Raw genomic sequence first — 20,319 nt, 5'->3', positions numbered from 1 at the left:
GCAGCTATTCTCAACCAGTGGCCCGCTGGTGGGCCTCAGAGCACCATCTAGTGGGACGCATGGGTACTGCCAAGGGTTAGATTCCATACAAATATATATTTTGAGTAATTTACAAATTTTACATTTGCCATGTTCGTGTTCATACTGGACAAGGAAGCGGCACGGTTTTTGGAGAAGTGCCGCCCGCTACCTTTTGGCGCCAATGTAAAACAATTGGGCTTATCACGCAAGATGCGCCGAGGCGTGGAGGTCTGTGGCCAGCTCGCGATCTCCAGCGATAGTTTTGGTGCCGGGTCTATTTTTTCCGCATGACGCAAGCGAATCTGGCAAGATAACACACAAATAATCCACTGTAAATAATTGTATTTATATATTAAATGTGATATAAATGATCTAATAGTAGTGTCACTGCTGTTTGTCATTGTGGTTTATAAATGACGTCCTTATTCCATATATTTGTCAGTTGTGTCTAAACAGAGAGAGAGAGAGAGAGAGAGAGAGAGAGAGAGAGAGAGAGAGAGAGACTAGTTCTATAGAAAACAGCAGATGAGCCAAATTGCTTGGAGAAATTTGCATCCGACGTGGACGGCCAGGCTGCTGCTCATGCAACAATTGACGTAGCGTGGCACTTCCGTGTACTGTGAACCCGACGTTGGCTAGCTAAAATACCCCGAGTAGACAGTGCAAAGTCTGCCCCGAATGCAGTGATCTGAAATGGATCGGTATTTGAAAAGAACAAGTGATATGGAAGTAAGCTCTAAAGCGTGTGGTAAGGAAAAATGACCCCGAATACATTCAATTTGGATTCATAACGGCTGGCAGTGATGCTGAGGCGAAAGCACAGTGTGTTGAATGTGGTAAAATCCTGTCAAATGAGGCGGTAAAACCATCGAAGCTCCAGAGACACTTCGACACAAAGCACCAGGGATGTGTTAGGAAGCCAAATGAGTATTTCATTAGAAAAAGAGACGGACTTCAGGAACAAGAGAAAGTCATCACAACATCTTTCCTTGTTTATTTGAGAAGGTGGTCCATCATACATAAGCACGGACAAATGGTACTCAGTCATTTAATTATACATTAGGATCATATGATTAAAGGCCTTATAGCTGAACTCTCAATTTACATTCATTTAAATGTAGAACCTGTTCGACATTAAAAAAAAGATGTACTTTATGTCCTAATTTGGACATGGTACCTACTGGAGTACATACAAAAAAAATGGATCTCAACATGTATCAGATTACTCTATGGAACCAGATATAGTATATTTCGCCATGTTTCAATGTTTCAAGTGGTTTACCCTTGTGTAAACTCATTCATAAATGGGAACACTTTAAAAGAGTGATGCAAATTAATAAAAAATATTCTACTAAATTAATGCTTTTGCATGTTTGCACTTTTAAAATACACACAAACACATGATTTAAGCAACAACTTTTAAAATCCTTTTTTTTTTTTACGGACAAACATGCACTTAAAGTGAACAACTGTCCCTAGAAACTATGACATCAGAGTCTTGTTATTTTTAAGAAAAACATAAAGGCCTAAAAAGCGACATCAATATCGAACATCATGACTCAGAGCATGTCTTAGTGCCACTTAAAAGTCGATTCACGTCAATTTTTTTTCATCTTCCAGACATTCTAACTCACGCTTTGTGTAGTTTGTTGCATCACAAAGCTTCCAAAATAATCGATCTTTTGGTTTTTATAAAAACAAGTCGAACTCTGCACTTATTTGTGAGTCACAGACAAACAACAGTTATTCTGTGGCTGTAACCGTCTTTGTTTGTTGAATGAAAGCCAGGTTTGGAAAGCGCCTCTTCGTGATTCATACTTTCCATCCTCTTGCTTTGAGAAACACACTTCCCATTGGCCAACGTCAGAGAACATTTTGGAAGGGACCAAAAGGAGTTTGTATTGACAAAAGATTAAAATGCTTCTGTCTGAAAATGTTATTCCACCATCCCGTCTGCACACTGTGGAGTCTTTCACTGGGCTGAAAGGAGCAGCAATCAATAACCATCCTTTGTATCTTCTTTTCTTGCTCCAGTTCAAGTGGACAATATACATTGTTCTCTATATGAACAACGTTTTCAAAAAACTAAGTAGAACTAACCAATCAACAAACTTAAAACAAGTACCTACCATTGTATAGGTAGCCTACAGCACTAAGTGGGTTCCCCAGCACCACTAAGTTGAGATCCCCCGAGCCTACTGTAAAGTGCAAGGGGAGAAAATCCTCAAGAGGAAGGCTGATGTGTGTGTAGATCCTCATATGAGGGAGGAGCGACTGTTCATGTTATACCAAGGAAGTGCCAACGCTCTTTTAAACATGTAGTAACTCAAAGCTGCATTTGGCAACTTCACACAGTATCTGTGGCTCCGATTGTCAGCAAAAGGTAACTGAGTGTTGAACATTTACAAATCAAGTCATCACAGTCAGAAAAAGCTGATGTTGAGCAACCACTTCAGTGTTATACTTGTTGTACAGTGTAACAGCGCTGTAGTAATGTTGATAGTGTGCTACGTTTGGCAGCTAGCGTTTAAGTTTTACTGTGTATCATTTTGGATGTTTTATTTGTGCTCTTTGTAATTACGTGAAGTGGTTTGCCATATTAATTATTCATATTGCAAGTCAAAGTGGATATATACTCAAATGAACTCAGTCACGTGGTTGTTAGACGGGCACTGGAGATATTATGAGGGTATCCTGCCCTTTCAGTATCTTGACAGCTCACAAACAGCCGTCGCCTAACCTCACAGCACTTCATTGAGATTCCTGCATCCTCTGAAAGGATGCTTAGGGTTGCATTGTGTGCGCATTTGAAAGGGTGTAAATACTTATTCCAATACTGACTGCCGACAGCTGACTTGAAACATCAGCCCTGATCCTCTCATTGCATGTTTAGTAACATCCTGATTGTTAATTTTGTCCGGTCAGAAACCATCAGTGTAATAGCCCTGTCTCTTCCTCCTCTCTCTCTCTCTCTCTCTCTCTCTCTCTCTCTCACTTGCTTCCTTAATAGCACTTCAAATGGGCCGTGTGAAATGGGTTGCAAATTTGACTTCATGGCATTTCCTGGCCTGCCAATTACTCCTCTCCATGAACCTTTGACACATCCACACACATACGCTCTTTCAAAAAGCAGACTAAATTAAAAGCAGAGGGAAATGACGATGGAAGAGTGATGGACCTTTAAGGTTAAAAAAGACCCTTTACGCCCACATGTCCTTAAATATCTTCAGTCTCCTTCGGCAGGCTGTAGCCACTGGTGAATCAGTGGGGGATTTGCTTTTCTATCATGGAGGAGTGCCGCTCAAAGCACAGACCCTTACATTTGAGGTGACAGATAATTCTTAAAAAGTGCACATACAGTATGTGCTCCATGACATTTGCACACAAGCAATATGTAATTGTCTTTTTTTGGGATATATATTTTTTATTGTGAGTCTGCAAAAGAGAGACAGGAAATGAAAGGGAAACCTGATCGCCGCTTTCTCGATCAGACTGAGTAAGTGTCAACAGCCGGCTCTTAATTCTGTGGCCTGATGGGAAACGTGTCGGGAGGCCCACAAGGAGGGATTGAACAAGGCTCGACCCTGAAATGGACGTAGAGAGAGAGAGGGATGGAGGGGGTGGGGGAGGAGGTTAGGAAATGAAAACGGGGATTGGGCAGTGTGCAAGGGGAGAGATGAACTCTGAGTAGAGGGACAATCAAAGTGTCCAAGAACCCCAGGATCACTCATGTACACACACACACACACACACACACACACACACACACATGCGTACGCATTTCTGCCCCCTCATATGGAGTGGTCTCGTGTGACGTCACAGTTTAGCTGTCGGCCATGTTGGAGTACACACAAAGCCACTGGCATGCACGGCTGAGTCGCATAACCTATCGGTGGTGAACTTTTGTGCTGTCTTTGGTTGTGGCAGCAGAGCTGTTAGAGACAAGAAATCATTCTTTCGTTTGCCAGCGGTCATTACACAACCAGGAAATGACACGAAGGAACTATCCAAGCGACGTCGCGAGAAATGGCTGTCACGCATCTCTCGAGATATAAAGGAATGGAATTTGGCGTACACTCGAGTATGTGCGGATCACTTTATAAGTGGTCAGTGATTTTATTTACAAATTCGTTTGTGAACAGTATTTAATAAAGGAAATATAAATTAAACTTTTACATGAGAAGGTTACCGAAGCTTCATCGGCCCGTGACAGCAGTCGGTACCAGAGACGTGTCGAGCGTGTACAACAGGCGAAACACAGAGATGCAGCCTCAGCTTTGCTTGATATGAGTTTAACGTCAGATCATATATATATGTGTGTATATATATATATGTGTGTGGGGGGGGGGGGGATGAAGTTAGGAGTTAGTTGAAAGTGAATTCCTACACACACGCACACAATGACGTGCATGTACAATGTAAACAAACACACGTGTCTGTTTGCACTGAGTAAACATTGAATATTGCTAAATATCTGACCAGATCTGTATATATTAACCCTTCCAATGACGAGATGAGAATTGTCGACGACCGTTGCTTTGACGTCTCGGACCCATCCACTGACAAACTGATTATAAGCGTCGAGCCCTTTGTAGCACTCCAGCTCGTCTTTTGTGTAAGGACTCGGGGTGTTCACGAGATACGTGTAGATGTTGGCGTAGTTTACCGATGGAAGATAAGTAGGATCGGCACTGAAACCATCTGCACTCATCGTATAGGGATCCAAGTTACCAATAACCTTCAATTTGGCCAGGTAGCGAACCTTTGATGCACTATCCAGTGATTCAAAGTATTGTATTTTCGCCGCACTTCCTTGCTTACGCGCCGCCATGTAGGTTCTGTATGTACTCCAACATGGCCGACCGACCTCGTAACTAAGGAGATCGTGACGTCGGTGAGACCACTCCATACCTATTGGGCCCTCTTTTCCGCAGATTGCTCCTTGTCCCAAGTCACCTTCACCATTCCACATTCACTCACCCCCCCCCCCCCGTCCCATGCCCTGGTTCTCCCTCTCATCACTTGTAGCAGCACACTTACACACAAACCTAAACAAATACACTGTGCACACCACGAACAACCCCACCTCCTCCCAACACCAATATGCTGGCTCAGTACTTGTGATCCCTCTTCCCAGTGTGCACTGTGAAATGTACAAATAATAAAAGAGTTCCAGGGCCACAAAGGTTGTAATGGATGCATTCCGGGAGCCTGTTGAGGTTAGAAGTGAAGCACAGACATTTTGAATGGAAAACCCACGCACACACACACACACACACACAGGATCATTATCTCTGATTTTATTTCCTTGATTAGCGGTGAACATGAAGGCAGAGTGGGCTTTTAAATGACACCAAGCTGAGCTATAGTATGTACCCAGAGAGTATTAGGAGCATTCGTCTCACCCAACACTCTGCGCCCCCGCCTTTCCATTACCGGCAAAGACTCAGCCGACTAGCCACCATCCACCCACCAACCCCCGTCTTCCTCTCGCAACAACCCTCAGAAAGAAGACCATTAGCAAACGGAAGTGAACAATACGAGCAAAGGGAGTGGACTGTGTAGAGTGGATTGCTTTGTGTGTGTGTGTGTGTGTGTGTGTGGTTTACTACGCGTACATTATGACTTGCATCTTGCCGCAGGAACACATGCTATATGTAGGTACATGTACACAGACACACACACAGGTAAAATTATACTATTCCACTGAGAAGACGTACGTTTGCCTCAGACTAATGTTGGCTCCTCCAAATTACTTTAAGTCCATACTGGGCAACAAGCCAAAGAGCTCTGTGTGCAGGTGGAAGGGTGTGCTGGGGCTGGCTGCCAAACCAGGGCCTACTGTATACCATCACACACATCAACACATACACACACTGCCCATTATGCACAAAGATACACACAAGCAGATGTACATAAGACAAAAACTGTAAGAAAAAAGGCTCAAACTGATGCTGCAATATGAATGCATGTACAGTAACGGTTAATTAAACAGTGGATGTATACGTCGTGATAAAGAAGGCAAATGTATCCATAATTGCAGCTGCTTAAGATAATGATGAAATTTATGTCACACATTTGAAATAGAGTTAATAATTTGTATTCTTATTTTTTGTAATTTTATTATTTGTAATTTTCAACGCTTATTCAGCGTTTTTAATTTATGCTGAGAAAGCTCTCACTGCCAGGGCAAACCAATTTGCTGCCGACCCACTTGGCAAGCTTTTTGAATCAGAAATATGCAGAGATTGCCAATCTTCTCACGAATGGTCTCACAATCTCATACAGAGGCATGAAATTCAATTGATAATGGTAAATAAACTATCATTGTTCTTTGTATCATTCATCCAGGTGTAACACTTTTGTGATATGTAACCTTTCAGCTGTAATACTGGTCCCGTATTTGTTTATAAATGTATCGTTATGCGTTGTTCCAAATGTTTTAAATCGAAGATATTACCATTCATTTTGGTTTCAGATTCACTTTATTCTCAAATTCACGAAATAAATAAGGAGATTGGTGGTAGCAGATCCTAGATAAGAAGAAAAAGACCTCCGGCACACGAAAAAACACACCCTGGCTTCGAAAAATCAATCGAATTTATTCATTAAGATTTTCTGTTCAGTAGAATTTCTCAGATATCACTTGACTCAAATTGACCAAATCAAATATACAATGGAATTGTTTTTCCCTGAAAGATTTTTTGTCAATTTTTCTCAGTTAAGTCAAAAATTATCTGAGACCCCAGAAAGATTTTGGTTCCTTTGAGTTCGTTCCTGCTGCCCCTAGCAACTTGTCAATCACAATGTAGCCTGCCCTAAAGCATACCCTGCTTTATTGTTTATTTTACTCTGTAATGGGACCATACTTTACAAAATGAACATCATGCTGTATTGAAGAAGACTTGTGATTGAGACCATACACTCGTGTTTACAATGGTAACTGAGGTAATTAATCAAGTGAGAAGTAGGGTCATTTTCTCATAGACTTCTTAACCATCAGACTTCTTTTTGCAACCAGAGAAGTCGCCCCTGCTGGCTATTAATAAGAATGCAAGTTTAAGGCACTTCTGCATTGTCTTCACTGCTCAGAACCGTGACTTCACTTTTCACAGTTGCATAGTAAGTGCCCGCTCGCCAGGCGTTTATGGAACATCTGTAAAGGCTACAGAAAAGGACCCGGTTACAAGTACATCACTAACAGTGTGAATGTCTGCAATTGTATCCTCAGTTGTATTTGACAGTTGTCTGTCCTGCCACAGTATTGTATTTCTGAAAAAAAAAAGAGGGACATAGATGAGCAAGTCAAAGATGGAATCTGTTTACAGCGAGATGGGGGCTCAAGTGTGAATCAGCAACACTCATCTCTCACAAAGCTTTGACGGCAACTTGAAACTGAAGGCTTCCCATAACTGCTGCAGCCTCCAGCCCACGGATGGGGCCTTAAAATGAGAGTTAAGATGAGACGTTTGTCATCCATAAGAGCAGCAAAACTGGGCCACTCTGAAGAATGGTGTCTAGACCCCGAGTGTAGATCATCCATTTTACAACAAGAGATGACTCTTACAGCTGAAAGAGGCACTGTTCTCTGCTTAAAGTTTTAGTGATGCTTTGCAGTGCCAATTTTGGTTGGAGCTTACATGTATCATGACATGGTAATAGTACAGCGATCACTCAAGAATTTAGAGGCTCTGAGGATCTTCGACGTCTCCATCCAACTCAACCTGACTCAGTTTGTTAGGGTGTTATCTGATGGATGGTTAGAATTACAATTATGACTGAAGTGCAGATTCTGTAATCTGTTTACATTTACTATAGTCATGTTTTGGCAGTCCATGTCCACTCTTACAGTATAGTTGCACAGGTCTGATGCAGGTGTTTGTTTGCTAAACGCTAAATAATGCGTCAGCAGAACAGATAGATGAGATAAAAGTCCCACCTCCCTTTCTGCCACCACAGGGGATCTTTTCCTGCCGTTGCATCACGCCAATTGACTGGAGTGACATCTGTATGCTGCAGGAATCAACAGCAACATTGCTGGGGCTTCAGTGCCGCATGATTTAGCTGAAGAGCATTGAAATAGTGTGCTTAAAGTTGATGCACTTTAGCACTGATCTAACTGAACTTCTGCTATCAACTGTTGGGTTCTGAGCTATATCTTGCTTAGTAAGTAAGGATAACTGGAAAGCACAGAAACTAAGATTTGTTTTATTTCTTTGTTTGTACAGTGCCTGGTCTTCCCTATCTGTCGGTGGCACAGGACTCAGCAACATCAGCTGTGGTTCGCTGGGACCCTCCAGATCTCACCAATGGCATGGACCTGCAGGGTTACCGGCTCCAGTTTGGCCGGAAAGATGTCTCTCCTTTGGCCACACTGGAATTTGCTCCCCAAGAACGACAGTACTCTGTGGGCAACATTCACCGGGGGGCCACTTATCTCTTTAAAGTCTCCGCCAAGAGCAGGGGGGGCTTTGGGCAAGAGAATTTGGTAGAACTCAGTGTGCCCGAGAAGACGCCAGGGGGATACCCTCAAATTGATGAGGGTTCCAACGTGACATGCTGCTCAGTGCGGCTGTCCTGGTCTCCTCCCGTGCTGGCGGAAAGAAACGGGGTAATCACAGAGTACACGTTGGCCTATAAGGAAACCGGTACAGGAGGAGCACCGCTGGAGCTCCGCTTTCCCCCCAGCCAGTCCAGCTATGTTCTCAACAGCCTCAAACCGAACTCGGCGTACGATGTGAAAATACGTGCGCACACCATTGTAGGTCCAGGGCCCTACAGCCCGCCTATCCAGTATCGGACGGTGGCCTTTGATCCAGGTAGGACTTGTCTGTTTCTTCTCCAACCCGGTTGGCAGGGGGTTGGAAATTGGCAAAAAAAAAACACAAAAATCAAAACTGAGCCACCCCCTCCTTCAACCATCTCCACTTCTCCTCAAGAAAGAGAAAAGATTGATAGTCAAATAGTTTGCCGTGGGATACTCACTTCACTAACCCAAACAAGGTAAAGCCAAGTCAGTAAGTTATAGTCAGTCATTTGGGAAAGAGGGGAGCAGCCTAAAATATCAAGGTAAGTGCCGTTTGGTCAGACACTCCTGTCAGTCATCCTTGCAGCCCTTTGCCAAGCACACTCACGCAGCTAAAGCCATCTCACATCCTCAGTTTGCAATCAAGGTAGGACCTCAGTCAAATCAAGTCACTCCAAGCGTATGTTTAGACTATTCTAAGAAAATTACAGAAAGTTCTTTATTTTATTTTGGGTTTTGGATTTGTTTTGAGATATTCTCCCCCTCCTCACCCCTTTCCTTTCATAATTCCTCTTTTACCCTTCCTCTGTCCCTTAGTGGGTCAGTTTGTGGCATGGCATCCCCCAGATGCACTGCTAAGGACTGTTGGCATGCTGTGTTTTGAGTCTGTCTCTATGCCCACCTGGCAGCAGATTGGTAGTGTCAACCCAGACTCACTGGGACCACATAGGTCAGTTGTTAAACCTCAAGTGGTCATGGGTTCAAAGACAGCGTTGAGATGGGTTGGCACTGCCCATGATGGCTAGCCAGTGGGTACACCCTTGTGCTCCATGGGTTTGTCATCCATGAGTCTTACGTGCTGTGTGTCTTAACCAATGGCAGTTGCCCTTCTCACAACCAATCGCAGCTCACCGTTACACTCACTCTCCAACCCAAAGGAACGTTGCAGGGGAACCAAAGGTTCTTCTTTTGTTTCTCTTTCCTTGGTCTCTCTACATGTTCGAGTTACTAAAGTGCTCTGTCTTTTTTTTGTTTTTTTTCTTGCATTTGTCAACTCAACAGATGTTCCAAAGAATTTCACTGTCAAGTGGGCCACCAAAACCACAGTAGTCATTGCATGGAAGTTCTCTGAAAGCAGGTCTCCATACAAATGCACGGTGAGTAATGTAGGGCAAAAAACTGACTTTTAGCTGTCAACTCAGTTACGTATTAATATAAAAATCATTCCTAAAAATGACTCGAATATTTAGAAGTGATTTTCATCTGTTGGTCTGAAATTGAAAATGGCTTGATTTTACACTAGTGCGATGTTTTAGTGCATTTGTTTATTTCCGTGCATTAATTCAACTCCCAATCATTCTTATTATTTCCATTTCTTGACTCATGTAATCATCACAATGCACATGCATTCTTACCTGTCTATTACACCTCCAATGTATTGACCTACCACCATGATCATGCATCCAACTATCCCTCTTCCCAATTATCGATTACATGTCTGGACCATCTATTATCTCTAGATTGAGTACAACCGTCAAAAGATGGATGTGGATGCCAGGCAGATGAGGGTTCTCGTCACTGGGCTAAAGCACAACACCACCTACGAGTTCAGGGTGACCTGCCAAGAAAGCATTGATGGTGGACCAAGACACCGTGTGGTTGCCAAGACCGCACCTCTCATCCTGCTCAAGAAACCCAAGCTGGACATCTATGCTGAGCCTGACAACATTCTCACCATGTCCTTCCCACCGGTCGATACCAAGGATGTCAAGTGAGTAACGCTTGCTGAAAGATGGGTTCTGCAGGCTCTGTCTGAATTATCTTTGAGGGTTGGGGTATTTAGGTTTAAGTCTTGAGATGTTGGAGATCCGATGTAATATGGATTGCGATCTCAAGATGTCTGAGATGTTGGAATTGGAGATTAAGCTTTAGGATTTCTGAGACACTTTGCTCAAGTATTGAATTGTTACTTCATTTTCCTGTCAACCATGTGACAAATGCTTTAATTTACTTTGTGGTGCTGTGTTTCCAGGAACTTCTATGTGGTTGTGGTGCCACTTAAGAGGACCTCAGGATCCGTCAAAAACCTGAAGAACCCAGATGAGATGGACATGGAAGAGGTGGGATATTTTAAAAGCAAAAGATGTGAGCCTTTTCGGGCACAAGAGAAATGATGAGATTAATTGTGTATACTGGGTCAAACAGAGCATAAGTAAGCATGTTCAATTCAATTCAATTTATTTTTGTGTAGCCCAAAATCACAAATTACAAATTTGCCTCAGAGGGCTTTACAATATGTACACATTTGACATCCTCTTGTCCCGGAACCCTCACATCAGAACAGGAAAAACTCCCCAAAAAAACCCTTTAACGGTGAGGAAAGAGGAAGAAACCTGTGGGAGAGCAATAGAGGAGGGATCCCTCTCCCAGGATGGACAGAAGTGCAATGATGTCATGTGTAGAACAGGATAGTGAATTACAGCACATTCAATGTAATTACAGCACATTCAATGTATGACACAACCACGACAGGAGGCAACACCTGGTCCAGGTAAACCCGGATACACAGGAACCTGTGAGGCGAGAAAGCACAGAGACTCTGGTGAAGAAGCAGGTCAATAATGTGCATTAATGGTATTACGTAGGTGAAAAAAGGCAGTCCTAGAAATAAGTTTTATCTGAGAGTTGAAAGACAAATCCTGATCAAAGGTAACTCCAAGATTCTTGATGGTGCTGCTGGATGCCAGCGCAATGCCATCTAGAGAAACTATATCATTAGATAACTGATTTCGGAGGTGTTCTGGGCCTAGTATAATAACTTCAGTTTTGTCTGAGTTTAACATCAGGAAGTTGCAGGTCATCCAGGTTTTCATGTCCTTAAGACACGCTTGCAGTTTAGCGAGCTGGTTGGTTTCATCTGGTTTGATCGATATATATAATTGAGTATCATCTGCATAACAATGAAAGGTTATAGAGTGTTTTCTGATAATATTGCCTAAAGGAAGCATATATAAGGTGAACAAGATTGGTCCAAGCACAGAACCTTGTGGAGCTCCATAACTGACGTTGGTTGCATATATTGAAGCATGGTATCGAGTTAAATACAGACGGAATCGCTTCTTTAAATTGAGCTACGGCACCATCAGATAGACATCTAGTGTAGTAACTCTTGCTTAACGGTGTACACTCCGTTAGTAGGAATTCAAAGGTTATTAGATAATGGTCCGATAGAAGAGGGTTCTGTGGATAGACTATTAAATCTTATATGTTCATGCCATAAGTCAGAACCAGGTCGAGAGTGTGGTTAAAACAGTGAGTGGGTTTCTGTACATTCTGACAGAAACCAATCGAATCTAATAATGAGATAAATGCAGTACTGAGGCTATTGTTCTCGACATCTACATGAATATTAAAGTCACCTACAATAATTACTTTATCTGTTTTAAGGACTAGACTTGATAAAAACTGAAAAAATTCCGATAAAAATTCTGAATACGGACCTGGTGCCCGGTACACTATAACAAATATAACTGGCTGTATTGTTTACCAGGTTGGGTGTGAAAGACTAAGAACCAAGCTTTCAAATGAGTTGTAGTCTAGTTTAGGTTTAGGGTTTAATAATAGGCTAGAGTCAAAGATGGCTGCTACTCCACCTCCTCGGCCGGCGCCTCGAGGAATGTGAGTATTGATATGACTTGGAGGAGTTGATTCATTTCGGCTGACATATTCATCATTACTCAGCCAGGTTTCAGTAAGACAAAATAAATCAATATGATTATCTGATATTAGCTCATTTACTCGTAGAGCTTTAGATGACAAAGATCTGATATTTAAGAGTCCACATTTAATTATCCTATTTTGTTGTACTGTTGCGGTAGTTTTAACTTGGATTAAGTTATTTTGTTTAACTCCTCGATCGTTTATTTTTGATTTCATTAATTTAAGTGGCCGTGGGGCACTCTTCTATGTGGTTTTGCGTGAGTAACTGCTCTAATGGAAGCTCAGAGGAGTGTGTAAGACTGCAACTCTGCTTCCTGATCTGATCTCTGGGTTGTCATGTACCAGGTCCATATTTAACAGGTAGATGCTACTTCAAAACGTCAGCAATACATTCTTTTTTTTGAAGAAACTATATTCCTCTCGCTCTACTGGCAAAACTGTGTTTCTAGGGAGGGATTCAAGAGACACTTGTTTGTATAATGACAGTTGCATATGCTGGGCAAATTGTACTGTGCACACCATGTACCAGACATGGGCACACACAACACAAACATAAGTACATCTCAGCTATGCTAATTCATCCCCCCCAAACATGCAGCAGAGAGAGAATTACACAGTCTTCTCCCACTCTTACCATCTTACCATAGCTCCAGGTCACCTTCAGCGCCAGATCAACAGCAACCATCCCGATTGGATTTGGGATTACACACATTTCCTCTGCTTATGCCCACCTCTGTCTGCAGTTTGAAATGAATGAGAGGGGTTGGATGTTGGGGAGGGGGGTTGCTGGAGCCTGGTTCGATGGAACATTGCCAGAGACTTAGCAGCTGTTTGAATCTAAGGGTGCAGTTACCTCTACTTCCTTTTCTTTGGTCTTTGTTTGTTCAGTTCGTTATTGTGCAGAAAAGAAAGTGCTTTATTTATTGGAAAAATGTGATAACCTGTAATCCTGCCACATTGCAAATATGTATTTGTGGGAGTTGGAAAGTTTCTTAATTTATTCACCATACCACATACATATACTCTAATAGTTCTCAGAATTAAAGGGTTGACTTACTGATGTCATGTTATTTTGTGTGTTTCTCTTTTTTCATCATTGGAAGCATCTGCCTCCCTTGGTCTTTTTAATCTGTTGTCTACAAAACACTGCAGATTTTAAACAAACATTTGACAGCATCAGAAAACATTATGAGCCCCCAAAAAAAAAAAGCAGAGGCAAACTAATGCCCGTTTTTCATCAATCAGCTGCTGCGGGAGGTGACCCCGAAGCGACGTTCCCGGCGTCAGCTCGCTCAGCTGGACCAGAGGAAGCCCTACATCACAGCCTGCTTCAGGCAGCTGCCCTCCAGCTTCACGGTGGGATCCGACTACCGCCACAGCAGCTGTGAGAACAAGCCCCTTGAACCTGGCCAGGAGTACGTCTTCTTCCTGTTGGCTGAACTCAATGCCACTGGGGTGAGTTACTAGTTTAGCTCAGTTCAACACAGTCCAGTTGACTTACTTTTAGTCAATTGCTTTTTTGTCGGAGTGGATTTAAGAATTCACTTCCGTTCATTTAGTGGTAGTTCACTTCATGTTTGTTCATCTGAATTTCACATTTCATTTCATTCATCTTGTGCATATACCGCGCTGTAACTTGGACTGTGTTTGATGTGCTGTGTAAACATCTCCCTGATCTTTCTGTTCAGAGAATGTTTGCTACCAGCCCTTATACCGACACGGTGATGACTCCCAAGATGGAAATGGAACCGCTGCAAGTAGAGACTGGTGACGGACTCATATGGGTGGTGGGCCCAGTCCTCGCTGTGGTCTTCATCATATGCATCGTCATTGCCATTCTCCTATATAAAAAGTGAGTTGGTTTGGGAATTGTAGTTTTTGTGAAGAATGCAGTTGGACCTTGCGGTTTAAAATAACATTGTTCAACCTCAAATGTTAGACAATCACACTCAGGGTTTTGTATACAAGGCACTGCTATTTTTGTAGTGTGTGGCCAGTATAAAATGCTTTATTCTGGAAACTTTTACAACCATTTTCTTGTCAAGGTACCAGGGAATTGAGCCCTTTAGCTTTGCATCGTTGGTGCCTCGCTCCACCCACTCCTTTACACAAGCAACATACCGGTAACTGCAATCCATGTTTTAACTGAATCAGGGTAAATGTGCTTTAAGTCTCGGTGTTCTTTCTAATTCCAGCAACACATAATGAACATGTTCCTGTCATTTGATGTTGAACAAGTTATTTACAGTGTTACAGGGCAATTGGGCTGTTGGAAAAATAATTGCATGTTAGGGAGCATGTTGAAAGGGGGGGGGGGGGGGGGGGGGGGGCTGTATTCTGTATTCAGCATGATATTCAAAAAAAACATTGTTGCATGTAAATATGAAAGAGCTTTTCTTGTGGAATTGAGGTGGTTGGAGAAAGGAGAGAGGAGGAGATTCCTTGAGATGGTGCTCAACAGCTGAACTAAGAATGCTACAATCTACCAATCGAGGGGTGTCACAGAAATACATATTTCTTCAGGAAATAATGCTCCGTAAAGTTGTTGCTTTAAGATTTATGCTGTTAGTCATTTTTCAGGAGTGAGTGACCCTATTTTCTAGTCGTGGAAATCAAGCTCTGCATTTATGCCTCATGAACAACAACAGATCGCCTCCTGTCTAAATAAATGTACTTCCAAACATCCATCTACAGTTAATATTTCCCCACTTTATTTTACAGTTAGTTGTAGCTTAGGTCTCAGTGACTAGAGAGGGTCGCCTTACATACCAGGGAAGATCCCTGAATTATTCCACGGGGGCTGGTGTGAGCAACACAAGTACAGATTGCTCCTGTCAGATGATCCTTGAGTGTCTGACCTTGCCTTAGGTCAGTCTTTGTGGTTAGGGAGAGTAACATCTCTCCTTGGATCTCTCTCTCTCTGTTCTCTCTTCTCTTTCTGTCCCCCTCACTCTCCCATCTCCCTCTCAATCTCTCCCTGGTGAACAGTGTTTTCCGGGTCTGCCCTTGGCCCTGACATTCCCCTTACCCATCTAGATCTGCACCCTCGCACACACACACACATATGCACACACGCGTAAATAGGCACCCAGACACAGGCTCACCAATATATGCACTTACTTGCACATTTTATTGAACACTCACTTGTTTTCACACACTGATACATGTGCACACACACACACACACACACGCATGCACTCACCTCCTCCAAATGCTGATGAGCTTTATCTCGCATTTTGCGAGCCCAGCAGCGACCCCTGTGAATTTTAAACTGCTCTCTATTGATTTATCTCTCTTCTTGCCTCCCCCCTCTCCCTTTCTCCTTGTGTGTTGTGTTTTCACCATCTTTATATATTTATTTGACTCCTATTGCTTTCTCTGGAAACAGCAAACCTGACAGGTAAGGTTTAGCCATACTTCATTGCCTTATACAGGGGAAGAGAAAGTAGCCTGCCGCAGCAAAAACCATGCCTTTAATTCGTGAAGGTGAAGGAGAATTTTCCGCACCTGATACAGAGATTTTTCAGCTCACCTGTTTCTTGACCCGCTGCACTGTCAGTCAGTTGGAGTTGCTGAGTTGTTTAGGTGTCATCATAAGTAAGAGTAGTGACTGTTTTGCTTGATCAACTGCTCACTAAAAGTTGTTGTTTTCTGTTGTACGTTGTCCCCTCTTTCCACTCTTCGTTTGTCTTGCTTTCCAGCCGCAAGAGAAAAGAGTCAGAGCCGCGCACGAAATGTCTGCTGAACAACGCAGACATTATACCCCACCACCCTACAGACCCTGTGGAGATGAGACGCATCAACTTCCAAACTCCAGGTACAGGAAGGACACGCAACACATACACTGAGGAACACAAACGGTCTCATTGTAGAATTGAGCAACCGCTGTAGTTTAACAGGCATACTGTGTTCACAACATGTTTGGCCGAATTTGTCCACATTGGACTTTCTGTAGAAAATAGATTTTAATTGTCGCTGACAATATCAGAGATGTGAAGGAGCTGTAGGTGTGACAGCCTGTCAATCTTGTAAAGAGACCTTCCTAGTTTTGCCTTTCAGGAAAACTGGTATTTTACAGCTTGGGTCGTTAATACAACATTGTGTCATTGTGTATCCTCCAGTTAACAAAGTTTTGCAGGAACTTCAAAACCCTTATTTTTGCAACCTACTGAAATGGAAAGGAATTTTTTTAATTTGGCAAATAATGTTCGTTAGCACCTGCTCGAATCCCACAAAACCGTTATTGGCTGTCAAAAGCTCATACTGGCCAACTGCTATTTCATAAAGCAAATAAAGACACATACCTGCAGAAGACCTTCCTTTTTAACACGTTATTTTTTACAGTGTTTTACCCATGTCAGACAAAACGTGTGCAGTTATCTGTTTTAATATACACATAACTTACATCGTGAAAGCTGATTGTAAGACTGGCACACACATGCGTACCGCCTACACAGAGATTAACCATTCGCACATGATGCAACTTCAAATTTGAATTTCTGCTGCCGCATATATGTCCGTGAAGTACTCCCACGTCATTCTGTTTGACATTATGTGCCTTCCGTAACTACCTGCAAGCCATGTATGTGTGTGTGCCATGTCCGCATGTAACAATTAGCCATTTATGAATAACAAACAGTTAGAGAATGATGTCTGTTTTTGGACGTATTGTGTCTATGTTGAAAACAAATCCTGTTTTTAGGTTATCCTGGGTTTTGACCTGCTTTCTCTTCTGTCTCACTCTCCGTCTGGTTTTCATCCGAGATAAAGCCTGGTGTTAACAACAGAGCACATTCGATCCCAAACTCATTCTCTAAGGCTTCTCCATCTTCCTCCTGCCTCCTTCTTCAAACCCATTTTCTATCGGTCTGTCTTTCTCTTATTTAGCCTTCTGTTATCTAGGCCACAAAGCAATCTACGGTTTGTTGTAATTGATCTGAATTATAGTTTGCTTTTTTCTGTATGTTGTATATGATTCAATTAAGTTCCCACTGCCTAATACTAAGCCATGATTTGTTTAAAAAAACAAATATATATATATATATATATATAACAATGACATGGGTTTACAAGCAGCACATTTCCAGTTTTGGAAACATCCGAACATATTAGAGGTTAGTTACCTCCATTGTTAGTTTTACACTAGATGGTTTGGATTATATTCTTTCTTCAAGCTCTTAATTTGACCGAGTAATGAGAGACATTTTGAAAAACTTGCGCTGTATTTCAAATGTTCTCACCTGCCCAAGCCAATGGGTTAAAAGAACAAACACCTCCATCTTGTGTTCCCTCATTTCTCCTCCCTTTCTCTTCCCTCTTCCCTCCGTCTTTCTGTCTCCCAGTTGTCTCTCAATTATCCATCCGTCATCCACGGCCAGTCTCTGCTCCATCAAAGGGCTCAGATTTCAAAATGGAGCATTTCTCTCTATCTTCTTTGGTAGCCCAGTCATGCTGCCTGAGTTTGTATCTTGGAGAACAAAAAAAAAAAGACTTATTTACATGAGACACGAGGATGAAAGGAGATGCTGAAACCTGCTTCTGCATAATTGGAAGTTCTTCTCCTCATCTTTATCTTGCCTGATATTCAGAGCCCTATCAGTGGTTCAGCAATGACGAGCTTTTATTGGCCATTCCTGGGATTTGTCTCTCTGACTTCCAGCACTTTCAACTGTACCCTCGACTGTCCTCCTGCGTTCCTTAAATTATAGAATCTCTTGTTACAATCAGACTCTCACATAATGTTCACCAAAGCATGCTGAGAGTCTTTGTACTTTATATGAAAAGCCTTCTCATTCGACAGCCCTGTCGTTGTTCCGCAGAATTGGACGATGTCGTTATCTCCGCACCCGAGGAATTTAATTTGAATGGACGTTTTAGCCCAATTAAGTGGGCCGGTGAGCATTTGTGAACATCCCCATCAGCTAATAGCGGCCATTGTTCAAATGAGCATACTCCCAGTGCACTTATCCACGGCCTCTGCTCGCCAGCGGAGCATATGCCGCATCGGCAATGTGTGCTCGGTCCTCGTGCTGGGGAACAAAAATATGTTTTTGATTCGGCTTCCTATAAGCTAAGCTCGGCCAATGCGTTTCAGAGAGAGTGTGTACATTGCATGTGTGTGCTTGCGCGTTTCTTCTTTGAAGCCTGTATGTCATGTGACAGCCTCACAGTGACATCCCATAACTCCTTGGGGGCGCAGAGTGGCTCGTTTTGTCATTATCTCCATTGGTGCCCGGGGTTTAATTGTCAAATGGGGCCAAAGTAATGAAGCAGCACGACTGAGTGGATATCTACTGTCTATCCCCAACCAAGCCCCCCTTATGCTGCAAGTACTCGATTCTCCCTCTCATATTTTTTGCGTCGGTCTTTTCTCTGTTTCTCTTTTTACGACTGAGGCGAAAAGATGGTCAACTATAACAATGACAATTTATATATATATATATATATATATACATATATATGAACTCAGGTGAACACTCTGGGTTTACTCTTCAACATATCTCTGAAATATTTTCTATTTATACTTTGTACCATCTCGATGTGTTGCAATACAGCATCGCATATGGCACTTCACGCCCCCATAATTCTCTCAGAGGAAGTGGCTTCCACATTGAAGCATGCACAAATCAAACATTTCCTTCCAGACAGCATCACACACTTGCGAAACCCACAGACACCAGCCAAGCGCTTGCGTGCAAAAGCAACCTACAGATTACAGCAACGTCTGCAACAACCGTGCCCTCCTCCTCACCAAGAGTGCTGTCGAAACACACACACGCACATAAAGATAATCAGACACGCCTGTGCTTCCCTCCAGCTGTGATGAATGACGTTTGGAGACAGTGGATCAGAGCACCCCCTGCTAGGCTTAATTAGTCATTGTCACAAATCAATTAGGGAGAGGGGAATGTTCGATGTCTTCATCTCTCAGCGCTCATTTGGCGCCACTGGCCTCGGTGAGACGTCAGTGCAAGGTAAACCCAGCAAAACTCACTTGAGTAACTTATGTTTTGCAGAATTGAGCTATGCAGAGTTTTAGAGCTGACATACATCCTAATCATGTTCGTATTTTTCCATTATTCCTTGCGCTTGTTTTGGCTCCCAACTGGGATTGTTGTCTTTCCTGCCTTTTTACTACATCAATGTTTTAGTAAATGTGTTTTTGGGACCAGACTTTTTTTGGTAGGAGAACAGAGTTTTTTTTCGAAAAACAAACATCTTTTTTGATTTTGCCCATAGTTCAGATTTCCTTGCCTTCGATTTCTCACTTCTTATACATGCTCTGGAACAAATGATCTGTACTCTTTGGATAAAAGTTGCCATCTTTGGCTGATGTGATCACTGAGCTGTTAATCTGATTTCAGCTTTCAGCCCTGGCAAAAAAATGGTTTCCCTCCACTTGATGGGCAGCTTGGCAGCATCCCATCAAACTGTATTTCTTAGCCACATGTCCAGTTAAACGTCGTCACAGATGGCTCCTTTCTGCTTGAAGGGCTGAGACGACCTCAGTCTACTCGGACATAGCATCGCTGGCTGCGGCCTGAGAGGACTTCTCCTCTGGTGCAAATAAGACTTTGAACCATCGCAGCATTCCTCAGAGCTCTGTCTCCAATAAGCTGTGGCTCCACAACTTTTCCGCACCTTTCCTTCCCAATGCCATTGCCTCAGCACCAAGCCGCTGAAGAAAGAACCTTTCAGAGTTAGTTTTCACCAGGAAACATCAGCTGGTTTTGGCTTCTCTGTGTCGTCCTCATTGCTGTCAATGGGACGTTCCAGCTGCTGTTCAGGAAAGCTTATAGATAGCAAATCAATTTTCTTATCCATGATGTCTA

General features: G+C 42.7%; 1 protein-coding gene across 1 annotated transcript in view; it reads left to right on the top strand.

Annotated features, from left to right (window-relative positions):
• The window catches only part of ptprsa (protein tyrosine phosphatase receptor type Sa), a 165,063-nt gene that overhangs the window by 114,360 nt on the left and 30,384 nt on the right, over positions 1–20,319 (top strand). Inside the window, exons 14-20 of the mRNA XM_079266720.1 lie at positions 8,250–8,840; positions 9,830–9,924; positions 10,288–10,538; positions 10,800–10,887; positions 13,733–13,942; positions 14,176–14,339; positions 16,189–16,304. Coding sequence (XP_079122846.1) covers positions 8,250–8,840; positions 9,830–9,924; positions 10,288–10,538; positions 10,800–10,887; positions 13,733–13,942; positions 14,176–14,339; positions 16,189–16,304 — 1,515 coding nt within the window. The remainder of the gene's footprint in view (positions 1–8,249; positions 8,841–9,829; positions 9,925–10,287; positions 10,539–10,799; positions 10,888–13,732; positions 13,943–14,175; positions 14,340–16,188; positions 16,305–20,319) is intronic.

The sequence above is a fragment of the Melanostigma gelatinosum genome, assembly GCF_949748355.1.
Source record: "Melanostigma gelatinosum genome assembly, chromosome: 4".
NCBI lineage: Eukaryota > Metazoa > Chordata > Actinopteri > Perciformes > Zoarcidae > Melanostigma > Melanostigma gelatinosum.
The sequence above is the reverse complement of the archived record's forward strand: the minus strand, read 5'-3'. Positions and strand labels throughout refer to the sequence as shown.